This window comes from Bubalus kerabau, chromosome 3 (assembly GCF_029407905.1).
Source record: "Bubalus kerabau isolate K-KA32 ecotype Philippines breed swamp buffalo chromosome 3, PCC_UOA_SB_1v2, whole genome shotgun sequence".
In the NCBI taxonomy this organism is placed as follows: Eukaryota; Metazoa; Chordata; class Mammalia; order Artiodactyla; family Bovidae; genus Bubalus; species Bubalus kerabau.
The window spans coordinates 185,988,498-186,003,397 of NC_073626.1; the positions used below are offsets into that span (position 1 = coordinate 185,988,498).

A 14,900-nucleotide genomic window follows, 5' to 3' on the forward strand; every position below is an offset into this window, starting at 1 on the left:
TGGGAAGATCCTCTGGCAAAGGGAACGGCTACCCACTCCAGTATTCTGGCCTGGAGAATTCCATGGACTGTAATAATAATAGAAATAAAGTGCACAATAAGTGTTATGCGTCTGAATCATCCTGAAACCATCGTCCCTCCTGGGTGTGTGGAAAAATTGTTTTCCACGAACCTGGCCCCTGGTGCCAAAAAGGTTGGGGACCACTGTATCAGGATGTTTAAAATCAAAAGACTGATTATACCACATATTGCTGAGGATGTGAAGGATGTGGGGTTCTCACCCACTGCTGGTGGGAATGTGAAATGGCACAACCTCTTCGGGGAACTTCTAGGTAGCTTCGTAAAAAGTTAAATACACGTCTGATGCACGACCCAGCCATTCCTGAGGAATTTACCCAGGAGAAATGAGAGCATCCGTTCACACACAGACCTAGACATGCATGTTCAAAGCAGCTTTATTTGTGATAGTTAAAAACTGGAAACAATCCAAATGTCCATTAACAGGTCAATGAATAAACAGATTTTGATATGTTTACACGATGGAACTTTATTCAGCAGTAAAAAAAAAAAAGGCATAACTGTTATTGACATGCAGTAATATGGATAAATGTCAAAATAATTATTCTGAGTGAAAGAAGCCAGAGAAGACAAAGTACACACCATGTGATTCTTTTTATATGAACCTTTAGAAGATGCAGACTTACAGTGACAGAAAACAGCTCTGTGGTCACCTGGGGATGGGATGGGGTTTAACCTCATTATAAAAAGAAAAAGGTCTCCCCGACACCCTGCCTGAAGTCAGGGGGCATGTCCTGCATCGTATCCCTGCGTTCCACTGTGTCTGGGGGAGTACACTGCGTGGGTTAAATGGTCATGAAAAGTATGCTGACGCTTGATAATTCCTATCAATGATTAAGTTAAGTTTCTCCCATGGGAAAGCTCTGTAAGGAAAGTGAGTGACGACCTGACGTGATTGTTAACCTTTTTAAAATTTCCTTCGGCACAGCTGTGTGGCAACATTAGCGCAGGAGGTCTCATCTTTCAAATCTCCCTGGTGCCCAGGCCCTGCCAGTGTCTCACTGGAACGGAGCGCCTGCGCGGGCATTTACCCAGTGACTCACGGGGAACTCAGGGACTTTGTGACATGCTTTCAGCGGTGGCACTGCCCGTAGTAAACCCCTCCCCTTCCAGCTGCTCCTGCTAGATTCTCTGCCTGGTACCTCACTTTCCTCTCGGGAACTTCACCTCACTTTCTCTAAGTCAGAGGCTCCTCTTTAACTTGTGATTCAATGAGGACAGTCACGCTGAGCTGAGAACGACGCCCTGGGGACATCTGGCTGCAGCTGAAAGTGCCCGTCGTCAGTCACTCCTAACAAGGTCCACATGATGGAAATCTCAAAATGTCGCAGTAGTCCAGCCTGGCTACTGAAGGATTTCAGCCTTTGGCAAAAAAAGAAAAAAAGGCAGAGCTATTTAAGACCAAACTGCTTTAAGAATGACAATCTTTTATAGAGTACAAACTTATGTAGGGGAAAGGGGGAAAGATAAATTAGGAAGAGGGATTAACAGATACACACTACTCTACATAAAACAGATAAACAATGGTACTGGCAACTGCTGGGGTCCAGCCCCGGTAGAGTCAGGGGTTTCGAAGGGGAGATGGCCTCGGAGATCAGGAAACAACAGCTTATTTAAATGTTAATTAAAGATATAAAGAGTGGTTAAATAAGGATAGCTCAGTGAGAAAATTTAGTGGAGAAAAGAGGCTGAATAATTCAGCCAGAAGGTGAGAGAAAGAACGACATGGGGAGACCAAGTTCCAGTGAACAAGGCCCGCACTTTATTTTCCAAAGTAGTTTTTATACCTTAAGTTATGCATAGAGGATAATGGGGGAAGGGGTAGAGTTAGCAATGAGCCAGGCTTTCTTCCTGCAAACTTATCAGTTTAGGTGATTTGCATCATCTTCTGGCCCGGAGGCCTGTTAACATTTTAGGACCCTTTCTTCAGAAAACTTATTTTTCTCTAAAGGTGATTAGCCAGGCGCCACCCTCCAAAAGCATTAGATAAAGTTGCATTCCTACAGGGCAAAGGTGTGGTGGGCTATAACAAGAAAAAGGATTAACTCAAGGGTCCAAGGTTACAAACATTAAAGCTACTACTTACACCAATTATATTAATCAATACACTGCCAGGGACACAGCAGGTAAGGGATATGGAGACTTAGCAGCAAACATTGGCCCAACAAGTGAAAAACCCTTCACCAATACAATTTCTAATCAGTCTTTTAACTGCTCAAAGGAATCTGTATTTAGACAGTTTAGAACATCTCATGCCTCTCACAGTTGGGAGGCTCTGAACAATCACATGTGGCCAGAAAACTAGGTTGAAACACTATCACACCCAGGAACTTTATTAACTGGAGCTGTAAGTTAACTCTTTTTTCAGAGAGAGGTAGTGGGGGACAGCCCCCCGTAAAGTCAGAGGTGTAGGTGAGAGCACAAAGCAGAAAGGAGGCAGACTCTGGTTTTGGGGGTAGATGCTCGAGAATTTCCAGGGGGACTCCTGAGGCTTGATCCCACCTTTGCGTATGTCGACCCTCCTTCCTCAAGACCTTTGCCACGGGCGGAGTTCCTCACCCTGGCTCCCGGCAGGCAACTACATTCAACACCTTGTAATAACCTATAATGGAAACGAATCTGAAAAAGAACTGATATACGTGTAACTGAATAGATAAATATGTATAACTAAATACATATGGATACAGATGTACAAGTGAATCACTTTGCTGTACACTGGAAACACTGTAAATCAACTACAATTTAATTTAAAAAAAAAAGGAAATCTGGTGTTGGACCCTCCCTTTTCCACCTGGCAGGTTATAGTCCACAGGGTCACAAAAGACTGAGCAACTGAGCATGCATGCTTGCCACACCACATACAAAAATAAACTCAAATGGTTTAAAGACCTAAACAATAAGAATGAGAATCTGTATCAGTCTAGACGGGTGGGATGGGGAGGGAGATGGGAGAGAGGTTCAAAAGGGACGGGAAGAGTTGACTCATTGGAAAAGACTCTGATGCTGGGAGGGATTGGGGGCAGGAGGAGAAGGGGACGACAGAGGATGAGATGGCTGGATGGCATCACTGACTCGATGGACGTGAGTCTGAGTGAACTCTGGGAGTTGGTGATGGACAGGGAGGCCTGGCGTGCTGCGATTCATGGGGTCGCAAAGAGTTGGACACGACTGAGCGACTGAACTGAACTGATGGTAGTTTCATGTTGAGGTTTGACAGAAAACAACAAAATTCTGTAAAGCAATTATCCTTCAATAAGAAAATAAAATTTAAAATATGGGGAAAAAAAAGAATGAGAACCATAAAACTCTTAGAAGAGAACATTGACAGAACACTCCCTGACATAGTTGTGGCACTATTTTCTTGGATAAGTCTCCTAAGGCAACAGAAATAAACCCAAAAATGAACAGCTGGGGCCTAATTAAACTCAAAACTTGTGCACAGCAAAGAAAACCATTGACAAAATAAAAAGACAATCTATGGAATGGGAGAAAATATTTTTAAATGATGTGACTTACAAGAGGTTAATATATAAAATATACAAACAGTTCATATAACAATATCAATATACAATATCATCAACAACAACTACCTAATCAGAAAATGGGCAGAAGACTTGTATAGCTATTTTTCTAAAGAAGACATACAGATGGCTAACAGGCACATGAAAAGATGCTCCACACCACTAATTATTAGAGAAATGTAAATCAAAACAACAATCATATCACCTCACACCTGTCAGAATGAGTATCATCAAAAAGTCTACAAATAACAAATGCTGGAGAAAATGTGGAGAAAAGGGAACCCTTGTACACTGTTTGTGGGAATGTAAATTGGTACAGCCACTGTGGAAAATAGTGACTCCTCAAAAAATTAAAAATAAAGTTATCCAGCAATTCCACTCCTGGGTATATTATTTGGAAAAAACAAAAACACTAATTTCAAAAGACAAATACACCTCAGTGTTCATAGCAGCACTATTTACAATAGTTAAGACATGGAGAAGGCGATGGCACCCACTCCAGTACCCTTGCCTGGAAAATCCCATGGACAGAGGAGCCTGGTGGGCTGCTGTCCATGTGGTCGCTAAGAGTCGGACACGACTGAGCGACTTCCCTTTCCCTTTTCACTTTCATGCATTGGAGAAGGAAATGGTAACCCCCTCCAGTGTTCTTGCCTGGAGAATCCCAGTGAGGGGGAGCCTGGTGGGCTGCCGTTTGTGGGGTCGCACAGAGTCGGACATGACTGAAGAGACTTAGCAGCAGCAACAGCAAGACATGGAAGCAATCTGAGTGCCTAGCAACAGATGCCTGGATTAAGAAGCTGTGATATTTCACTCAGTCATTAAAAAAAGGCTGAAATACTGCCATTTGCAGCCACTTGGATGGACCTAGAGAATATTGTGCTTAGTGAAGTGAGTCAGACAGGGAAAGGCAAATTCTGTAAGATATCATTTATATGTGGAATCTAAAAACAATACAAATCAATGTCCATGAAAAACAGAAACAGACTGAGAGATGTAGAGAATACCCTTGTGGTTACCAGAGGGGAGAGGGAAGTCGGGAGAGACAAAACAGGGGTTATGTGATGAACTGATACAAACCACCAAATATAAAGTAGATAAGCAACGAGGATATACCGTATAGCACAGGGAACTATAGGCATTATCTTGTAATAACCTAATGTGGAGTATAATCTGCAAACATATTGAATCACTGCTGTACAGATCAGAAAACATTTTGAAATCTGCTCTATAACTGTGCGGTGAGGATTAAGTGGTTTGATGTTGGTAAAACTTTTTGTCACAGTTCAGTTCAGTTCAGTCGGGTCTGACTCTTTGCAACCCCATGGACTGCAGCATGCCAGGCCTCCCTGTCCATCACCAACTCCCGGAGTTTACTCAAACTCATGTCCATTGAGTCAATGATGCCATCCAACCATCTCATCCTCTGTCCTCCCCTTCTCCTCCCGCTTTCAATCTTTCCCAGCATCAGGGTCCTTTCAAATGAGTCAGCTCTTCGCATCAGGTGGCTAAAGTACTGCAGTTTCAGCTTCAGCATCAGTCCTGCCAATGAATATTCAGGACTGATTTCCTTTAGGATGGACTGGTTGGACCTCCTTGGAGTCCAAGGGACTCTCAAGAGTCTTCTCCAACACCACAGTTCAAAAGCATCCATTCTTCGGCGCTCAGCTTTCTTTATAGTCCAACTCTCACATCCACACACGACTACTGGAAAACAACAGTTGTAGCTATAATTATAAATTAGTAAAGTAAGTTGTTATGTGTGGTGCTGGCAGATTAAGGAGTTACTTTAGTGATCTAACCTCCTGTCTTGGAGGTAATAAGCTGTGCAGTCCGGTAAATTCCTCTCCAGTAGCAGTGTGACTTTGAGCACATGCACTAACCTCTTTGGCCTGTCTTCTCATGTGTAAAGCGGAAGAATAAAAGCCAAGACGCAAGGTTTGCCCTGAAGCTTAAATGTGTACTCCCCCTAAGTGCTTACCCGACGTTCTTTCCTTCCAATCCAATGGCGGAGTCATTGAACAACGCCTGCAATAATAATAACCCCAGGAAAGCAGAAGCCCTGAAACAGTGGCACCGCAAGCGATACAACTACGGCCAGAGTTGAAGGGCTCGCGGAGCGACGAGAGATCGCTCAAGTTCCGCAAAGCATTCCGCACTCCCAACTCCTGGAGACCCGACTCTAGCGGAGGCAGCGCATGCTTGTCCATCACCATGGCAACAGCACCTTCCGGTCTGTTGTGCCCGCCCTCCCCTTCCGGTTCCGGGTCTCTTTCCGGTTCCGGGTCCTGTGCCTTCGGCTGGCGGCTGGCCGCGGGCTTCGGGAGGAGTCGTCTCCGGGGGTGTGGTTCCGGGTGGCGGGAGGCTAAGGGGCGAGGGGTCGCTCGAGGGCGGCAGCCTCGCCAGGGCTCGGCGCAGCCATGGAGAGCGGAGGGCGGCCCTCGCTGGGCCAGTTCATCCTCCTGGGCACCAGCTCTGTGGTCACCGCCTTCCTGTATTCCGTGTACCGGCAGAAGGCCCAGGTCGCCCAGGAGCTCAAGGTCAGTGCCCCAGCCCGCCCGGCCTCAGCCGGCCATGCCGCCCCGGGGGAAAGGTGAGCCCCCCGACCTGCCGTGGGCCGCTCCACCCTCTGGAAAAGACCCCACAGAGGAACCAGGCCCTGGGAGGGCGTCGCCCGGCCCCCAGGAGCCAGGATCAGAGTTCGGGTCGCGTGATAACGGCTTCCCTTCCTCCTTTCTCCCAAGTTCTTCTCGTTACTCAGAATAAATCTTGACTTCATCACTTTATTGACGAAAAAAATCTTTATTGAACACCTGCCATGCTCCAGGGGCCGAGCCTGGGTAGAACAGACAGAAATTCCCGTCTTCATGGAGAGTGCATTCTAATTCAACCAGACAGACAGTAAAACAATCAATCAGATGGTGTGACACGTGGGGATAAAAATACAGCCTAGTGCAGGGAAGAGAGGAAATGGGAGTGCTGGAGAAAGGGAGGTTTGCTCTTTTAAACAGGGTGGCAGTTGAGCAGAACCCAGGAGGCTTTGAGGCGAGTGTGCAGGTGCCTGGGAAGGGACAGCTCCTTGCTTCTGCAGACTCTGCCTTTTTATCTTATGGCCATTTAAAAAATATTGCTCACTTTCCTAATGCAGCACCTGACGATTTACACAACATATTCCCATCTTGGTTTTAGTTCTGTTTCACAGTAATTTGAGGTAGATGAAATGATACCTCCAACCTGCCAATCAAGAAATCGAAACTCAGAGGAAAGGTCTCTACAGTGTCAGTTTGGAGCTTAAACATAGGTCTTTTGATTCAGAGTGTAGGGTTTTTCTTTGTTGTTGTTGACCACATTGCTTTATTATGAATGTGTGAGTGGCTCATGAGAGATGAACCTCATTAGGTCAGAAATGGGATCTTATCCTTCCTTCGTTCTAGGTTCTAACTCAATGGTTAACAGAGAATAGACACTCAGTAAATATTTGTGGATTCTTTTTGGGTGAAATTTTCTTTTTTAAAAAAGATGAATTTCTTCGGGGCCGTGCCAGGCTTTCTCTAGTTGTGGCGGGCAGGGCCAGGGGCTACCCTCTGGCCGCGGTGTGCAGGCTTGTCGCTGCAGTGGCCTCTCTCGCTGCAGAGCACAGGCTCTGGAGCGCACGGCTTAGTTGCCTCGAGGCGAGTGGGAATCTTCACGGACAGGGGATCGAACTGTGACCCCTGCATTGGCAGGTGGATTCTTAACCACTGGACCACCAGGGAAGTCCTGGCTGAAATATTTTCATAATACAGCAGGGCTTAATTTGACATTCATTTGGAAGACGGATGCCTCAACCTGACACGCTTCATTATCATTAGATGATTTGCGTTGAGAGCTTAGAAGCAAGTGTGTGAGTTTTGGAGTGCACCTAGTTACCAGGGAGTTGAGTTTGGGGTGTGAATCACAGCCTGGTGAGATTCCAGCTGCCTTCTTGTCTGCTTGATTAAATTACTTCTGAAATGATTGGCTGTGGTTGTAACTGATACTTCAGTTTCTGACTCTGAATCAGAAATCACATTGGCATCAAGTTGGCTAGAGATGGGATCCTTTGAAGCAGTGAGTGCTCCGGGATCCATCTTTGGGTGACCTTAAAAGCTTTGCCAATTCGTTCCTCAGTGAGGATGAAATAAGTAGCTTCTGCCTGGAAAAACAGTTGGGACTCTCTCTTAGGCTCTATTTTCTTGATCCGATTACAAAACTTTCCAGACTAGGGTTTGTGTCTTCCCCTTTTACATCTCTCACAGTGATGGGAATGCGTGTTTATCGCATACCTACTGTGTGACAGACCCTGGTCTGGATTCTTTCACACCTTAAGTTTCATTTCATTCACATGAAAATCCTGTGAGATTGTTTTGCCCACCTTTTACATGTTTTGAAACAGACTGTGGTAAATTAAGTTGCCCAGAGTCACAATAGATGCCTTGAAGCGTGATTCAGTCACAGGCTTTCTGACTGAATTTCACCTCCTTTCCTTCTAAAAAATGTTTAGACTATCCTGTGGTGGATACTTGACTATTTAGGTGATGTTGAGCAAATTACTTCACTTCTCTGAGCCTCAGTTTCCTTATCTGTAATTGGGGATGATAATGTCTACCGCAGAGGGATGATATGAGCATTAAATGGGGTTATGCATTTAAAATGCCTAGCAGAGTGCCTGGAATGTAGTATATGTAAGTGCTTAGTTATTCAGTCATTTCTTCATCAGATGTGTATTTAGTGCCTGCTATGGGTCAGGCACCGTCTTGGCACTGGGGGACGGCAGTGCTCAAGACCAGCAAGGTCGTAGCCCCCCTGCGCTTACAGCCCAGGGGAGGGGGAGACCAGCAGTAAACGAGTAAATGAGCCTGAGCGCTAGCTGTTGTTCCTGCCCGTTGTTTTTATTACCTTCGCAGTGTATGTGGGTAATAATTTTTATTGACCTTGCTCCTGTTGTTTACTGGGTAGCAATAGCTTAAACTCAGAGGGACCTTAATACGTATCCAGTACTACCCACCTCTTTCGAGGTTACGTGTCTGGTATCCTTAAGATGGTGTTGATGAAAATACCTGAAAGCAGGAACTGTTTCCTTCATTCGTCCCTGAACGCCTGGCCCCCAGCACAGTGCCTGGTTCAGGAAATCTTCAGTGGCTTTCTTAATTTTACCTTACTTTTGATGGAGCAGTAGCAGGCTTGATTGGTTCCCAAGTACAGCAGATCGGGATGAGAACAGGAAGGAGTGGAGAGCTGGGGACTGTGAGGGGAAGGGAGCGGCAGAGGTGGCTGTGTGCGCCTGTTTATGAGAGGGAAGCAGGCAGACAGAGGAGAATGTTTAGCACCGGTTCACAAAGCCGTTCCATGCAGTGCAAAGGCAGCGCTCTATTACAGTGTCTGATGCAGAGCGTGAACTGACAAGGGCCTGGTGATAACGATAACCTACCACTGCCCGAGCCCCTACCATGTACCGGGCCCTGGTTTACGTGCTTTTCCACAGAAACTCTGCGGATGCATGGTTCTGTGTTGTCAAGAAGAGATCAAATTACATTCAGTCTATGGTATGCAGATTGATGAGTGCTTTTAATATTTTCATCTTAGTAAGTGAAACTGAAAAGGGCTGTCTGTCTGGTTAACTGCAGCTGGAGTGTAAGTGGCAGCCCCATTTGCAGGTGGCAGAGCGAGGCGCCTGTTTATGTGGTGAAAGTGCTGGGACACAGCTTTGGAATCTGACTGTCCTTAGTCTCTTTCCTGCTTGGTTCCCTTATTATCTCAATGTGAAAAAAAGAGTCATTTTCTTTCTTCACTTGTTTGATTGAGCATGTCAGTATTCAACAGTCAGTCCAATCTGTTGTTTCCATTTAGGGAGCTAAAAGAATCCACTTGGGTGAAGACTTAAAGAGTATTCTTTCAGAAGCTCCAGGAAAGTGTGTGCCTTATGCTGTTATTGAAGGTATGTTTATTTATTGGTAAAATGAAAAATAACTCAGTCTTTCAAAGTTTGATAAAGATCTTCCTGGCTGACATTGACGGCCTTTTGTAGCCTTGGGGTGGGGGTTCAGAATTTGGACTTTGGGGTCAGGAAGACCTGGGTTACTGCTGTATGATTTTGAGGAAATTACACAAGCTTTCGAGCCTCCATTGCTGCATCTCTAAAATATACTTTGAAAGTGAACGTTGATCTGAAAGTGAAAGTTGCTCAGTTATGTCTGACTGCAACCCCGTGGACTGTAGCCTGCCAGGCTCCTCGGTCCACGGAATTCTCCAGGCAAGAATACTGGCGTGGGGAGCTATTCCCTTCTCCAGGGGATCTTCCCAACCCAGGGATCAAACTCTGGGTCTCCTGCATTGCAGGCAGATTCTTTATTGTCTGAGCCACCAGGGAAACCCAGAATATACTTTACAGGGTGGTTGTAACCCTGAAACGATGTGATCCATGGAGACCGCTCAGCAGAGCGCCCCCAAAGCACGGCTGCTGGAGACAGCAGTGTCGGCGCTTTCATTAATTAAACTCAAACTAAACAAAATGTAAATTACTGTAAAGGAAAGGACAGAAGAGTTCTACAGAGATAAAAGAATTTGTTTCCATTTAGGAGCTGTTCGATCTGTTAAAGAAACGCTTAACAGCCAGTTTGTGGAAAATTGCAAGGGGGTGATTCAGCGGCTGACGCTTCAGGAGCACAAGATGGTGTGGAACCGGACAACCCACCTCTGGTGCGTATCCTTGCTCCAGGGGCCCAAACCTTGAAGATGGTCAGCTGGAAAGCTGGCGTCCTGGCCCTGTCTCCACGTCTTCAAGCTCTTCCTGAGACGGGGCGGAGACCAGTCTCAGGCCGCTGAGACCTCTGCCACTGCAGTCTCCTAGGCGCCTTGTCCAGATGCAGACTCCTGGCCTCTCTTCAGATCTGCCTAGGTAGCATTTCCAGGATGGGGGACCTGGAGTCTGCAGACAGGCTCACTAAGGGCTGAGACGCAGGGACCGCTAGCAGGGACCGAGGGTCGTCAGTGCTCCATGCTGTAACATGCAGTGCCAGTTTTCCAGCTGATCCTCGGGGGTTCTGTTTTGGAGTTTTAGCTTAACTTTTATTGTAAAAATTAAAATTAAAAAAATTAAAATTAAAAATTCAATTTTAATTTTTATTAAGGCTGCTTAACCTGCAATCTCCTCTTATTAACAAAATTTTAAGTGCAGCAATGCAGAACCATTAACTACAGGCACGAGGTTGTACAGCAGATTTCAGACTTACTCGTAGAACTGAAACTACACCCGGTGAACACCAGCTCCCGTTTTCTTCTTCCCGCAGCCCCTGGCAGTCTCGGTTTTCCTCTGTCTGGACAAGTTGGGCTAGGTTAGACACTTCATGCACAGGGGGTCCTGCAGCCTCCGTGCTTCTGCGGCCGCCTTAGTTGCTTTGCTTATGTCCCCCAGGCTTACCCGTGCTGTCGCATGTGGCAAGGTTTCCTTTTTCTTTCTTGTTTTAAAGGATGACTAGTTCCTGTTGTATGTATGGACCGCATTTTCTAAGTTCATTCATCGATAGACGTTGATGTTGTTTCCGTGTTTGGCTGCTGTGAATAAGCAGTGAGCCAGGGAGCACCGATCTCTCTTCCAGATCCAGATTTCAGTTCTTTTAGATCCACGATCCGAAGTGGGATTGCTGGGTCATATATGGTAGTTCTGTTTTTAAATTTTTTGAGGGATTTAAGATAAAAATCGATCTGTCTTAACGGGGGCAAAGGGAAATAAAAAAGAGTAGAGGTGATCTCTGATGGCATCTGTTGCCCACTGAGGCGGCCAGAGAACCGGAAAACCTGCACTTCCCCTTCTGAGGCTCTGGACGAGGGTGGTGTCTGTGCTTCTCGTGCTCTCAGTTCTCGCTTGATCCTGCCTGGCCTTGAGGTGGTCTCCACCCCCGTCTGGCTGTGAGGTATTCGCGGTCCTCTGATTTACCTTGGGCCCTCATTCCTGCAGGAACGACTGTTCCAAGATCATTCACCAGAGGACCAACACGGTGCCCTTTGACCTGGTGCCCCACGAGGATGGTGCGGGCGTGGCCGTGCGCGTGCTGAAGCCCCTGGACGCGGTGGACCTGGGCCTGGAGACCGTGTACGAGAGGTTCCACCCCTCCACGCCGTCCTTCACCGACGTCGTCGGCCACTACCTCAGCGGGGAGCGGCCCAAGGGCATCCAGGAGACGGAGGAGATGCTGAAGGTGGGGGCGCCACTCACGGGGGTGGGCGAGCTGGTGCTGGACCACAGCTGCGTGCGCCTGCAGCCCCCCAAGGGGCCGGGCATGCAGTACTACCTGAGCAGCCAGGACTTCGACAGCCTGCTGCAGCGGCAGGAGTCCAGCGTCCGGCTCTGGAAGGTCCTGGTGCTGGTCTTCGGCTTCGCCGCCTGCGCCAGCCTATTCTTCCTCCTCCGGAAGCAGTACCTGCGGCGGCGGCGCGAGCGGCAGCGGCCGGAGGAGGAGTTCCGGGAGCGCGAGTGTCCCGAGGAGGACCGTCCCGAGGAGGACCGAGAGGGCCCGAAGGGCGCCTGCGTCGTGTGCCTGAGCAACTTCCGGTCGTGTGTCTTCCTGGAGTGCGGGCACGTGTGCGCCTGCACCCAGTGCTACCGCGCGCTGCCGGAGCCCCGGCGGTGCCCGATCTGCAGGCAGGAGATCAGCCGCGTGGTGCGCTTGTACAACAGCTAAGGCGGGGCGCGGGGGGACCCTGCCCCGCTTCGGGGGTGTTTATCATCTCCGGGCCCTTACAAGAGCAGTGACGGGGCCGCTACCAGCCGCGGAAGGCCGCCTTTGTCCAGCGTGGGGGTGGCCTTTGCCAGCCCGGAGCACAGGCGCACAACCCCATGCCCCGCCCTGGCACGGGCGACGGGGGTGCCGCGTCCCTTTCCTGGAGCCAGGTGAGCCCGTGTGTGGCTGAGAAGAGCTCACCGCCCAAGCGCCAAAGCCGTGGCCTCCAGCTTTTCTGTCCCTGTTGTCTTCTCCCCGCTCCGCCCCCCTCCCCCCAGGTGTGGGTCCCTGTGGACCTGAGCCTGAAAGACTGGCCAGAGGGGAGAGCAGAGTTGCCTTGAGCAGCCGCCTGAGAGCACACTGTGGGGCAGTCTTCCTCCCCCTTGCTTACCCCCCCACTCCCCAAGGAAGAGCCTCCAGGCTGGTCATGTCCCCACCACCTCCCTTACCTGCCGGCCTCCCACGTGTGCACACGTGGATCAGCATAAAAGGGAGTGAATGCAGCGGCTGCCCATTGCCTAACAGGCCGGGACTCTGGTCGGAGAAGGGAGGCAGGTCGCTGGCAGGGGCACTTGGAACGGCGCCCGTTCATTGTTCCCCCATTGTGGTGCGGACAGGGCCGCTTAGCTGCAGCCTTCCTGGGGCCGCAGGACCTAAAGAGGGTGCTGGGAGCACGCGGTCTGCCCTGACTTGGAACTCGGAGGCCTGAACTGGCTGAGGGCTGGCTCTGGTTTTCTCTGCCCAGGCTGTGCTGGAAAGGTCTTAGACCCAAAGGAAGCAATAAGGATGCTGCTGTCCCAGCCTGGAGTTTTCTCAGCTTCTCACGGAGGCTCCCACCAAGGAAAAGTAGCAGCCAGCATCTTGAGCCCGGGGCCTTGTCCAGGCTAACCCTAACCCCGCCACCGAAGAGCTCACGCCCCAGGGGCGTCATCACGCCACCCCTTCACCCTTCCCCCTTCCCGCTTGCGTTTGTGAGACAAGCCGGCGAGCCCCTCGCACTGCCTGTCAAGTGTCCAAGGTCACTAAGTCACGTGCACAGCACTTTCTTCTCTCCCTTCCCTGGCTCTGAGCATCCATGCCCCGGCCCCCTTCGTGCAGGGGAAGGGGGCATGCTCTCGGGGCTGGCACCAGCTCTGTGCAGTGTCCAGTGTGGGCAGCACTAATAAAACTCCTTCTCACCGAGTGTGAGCATGTTGCTTTGAACAGTTCGATGGCTAGGCTGATGCTTCCTTGGGGGGATGGTGTCTGGTTTTGATAGGATGAACTGGAGACCTTGTCTGCAAGGAGGTCTGGGGCTCCCCACAGTGGGGGCAGCTTGGTGACGCTAGAAGAGGGGGGCCGAGTGGGGAGCCTCAGGGCAGCCCAGAGACTGCCTGCAGGTCATGCCTGGCCTCGCCCAGAGCCGTCGAAGAGCGCTGTCCTGACATCCTGAACACAGGCTGTGAGGCTTCACCTGTCGCGAGAATGGGACAGGTGGGCACTGGCGTATGTATGCGGTGTTCTTTCTGACCTGAATTTCAAGGTGAGTTAATCCTTACAAGGCCCTGCGGGCTCGCACGGCATCTCATCCTACAAGCAAAGAAGCCAGTCCCGAGAGGGCATGTTCCCTGGGTCAAAAGCACACAGCTGGTGAGGCGATGGTTCACATTGAAACTCCAAGCTGTTCAGTCTCCTGACCCTCCTGCTCACCAGCGGTGGGCCAGTTTCCTTGGTGCTCATAGGGATGCCCCACAAGATGCTGTTCCCCATGGTGGTGGAGGAGACCACGCTCTGGAGGAGGAGGCAGATTGGTGACAGCCCACCCGCCCAGTGAGTCCTGTCCAGGGAGGTGTTAGGACCCTGGCTTTACATAGAGGTGTTGGGCGAGGGTGGCAGGATGGGAGGGGGCTGGGGGGGCTGATCTTGGTGCATCTCAAAAGCATCTGCTGTTCTGTGGCGCTTTGAAAGAGCCCAGGTTATGAGGATGAATGAACTGCTTTGTGTAGGGGTGAGGAGGGGGGGAGGGTTTGTGTTAAATCTATGAAGCGTTTAGCCCTCGGCATGGATTTCATGAGTAAATCTTACCAAGTGATTGAAAAGCAGAGAAGGCAGCCTGCCCTTACCCCAGACCAACTCATACCCTGGGCAGACCGATTCTTCTGTCTCGAAGCCTCCTTAAGGGAGTTGAGGTGCCCATCGTGGGAGACCCAGGAGCTGCCTCGAGGTGACAGCTGATTGGGAACATGAGCTCACACGCACCCAGACTCCAGACCTGAGGTCCACTCGTGGTCCTAGCCTGGCTGGACTGAGACTGCCCCGTGCTCTCCATCACCCACGCAAGTCCCCGCCTTTGGTTTAAGGAGCGCCTTTCCAGCAGGCTTGAAGGGGCTTAGACTGATCTGTGGGATGGAAGCCGGTGAAGAAGTGAAAGTGAAGGTTGCTCAGTGGTGTCTGACTTTTTGTGACCCCATGGGCTATACAGTCCATGGAATCCTCCAGGCCGGAATTCTCCAGGCCAGAATCCTGGAGGGTAGCCTTTCCTTTCTCCAGGGGATCTTCCCAACCCAGGGATCAAACCCAGGTCT

At 49.6% G+C, this 14,900-nt stretch overlaps 1 protein-coding gene and 1 long non-coding RNA gene across 2 annotated transcripts; one reads left to right on the top strand and one right to left on the bottom strand.

Annotated features, from left to right (window-relative positions):
* Nucleotides 1-442: 442 nt before the first annotated feature.
* LOC129647106 (uncharacterized) lies at nt 443-5,717 on the bottom strand. Its single transcript, XR_008712281.1, has 3 exons — nt 5,580-5,717; nt 2,580-2,679; nt 443-1,439 (listed from the first exon to the last, which is right to left on the bottom strand). It is a non-coding gene; the product is annotated as an uncharacterized LOC129647106 (long non-coding RNA).
* Nucleotides 5,718-5,882: 165 nt separating this feature from the next.
* On the top strand, nt 5,883-13,544 carry MUL1 (mitochondrial E3 ubiquitin protein ligase 1). Its single transcript, XM_055574274.1, has 4 exons — nt 5,883-6,138; nt 9,467-9,554; nt 10,195-10,315; nt 11,574-13,544. Exons 1-4 carry the CDS (start codon nt 6,019-6,021, stop codon nt 12,295-12,297), a joined length of 1,053 nt encoding a protein of 350 aa, XP_055430249.1. The 5' UTR covers nt 5,883-6,018; the 3' UTR covers nt 12,298-13,544.
* The last annotated feature ends 1,356 nt before the right edge of the window (nt 13,545-14,900 follow it).

Bases quoted from the DNA above. Each gene is read 5' to 3' on its own strand.
- MUL1 (XM_055574274.1), top strand. From the start codon at position 6,019: ATGGAGAGCGGAGGGCGGCCCTCGCTGGGCCAGTTCATCCTCCTGGGC. The intron at 9,555-10,194 runs GTATGTTTATTT...GTTTCCATTTAG, and splicing joins GCCTTATGCTGTTATTGAAG to GAGCTGTTCGATCTGTTAAA. The intron at 10,316-11,573 runs GTGCGTATCCTT...TCATTCCTGCAG, and splicing joins AACCGGACAACCCACCTCTG to GAACGACTGTTCCAAGATCA.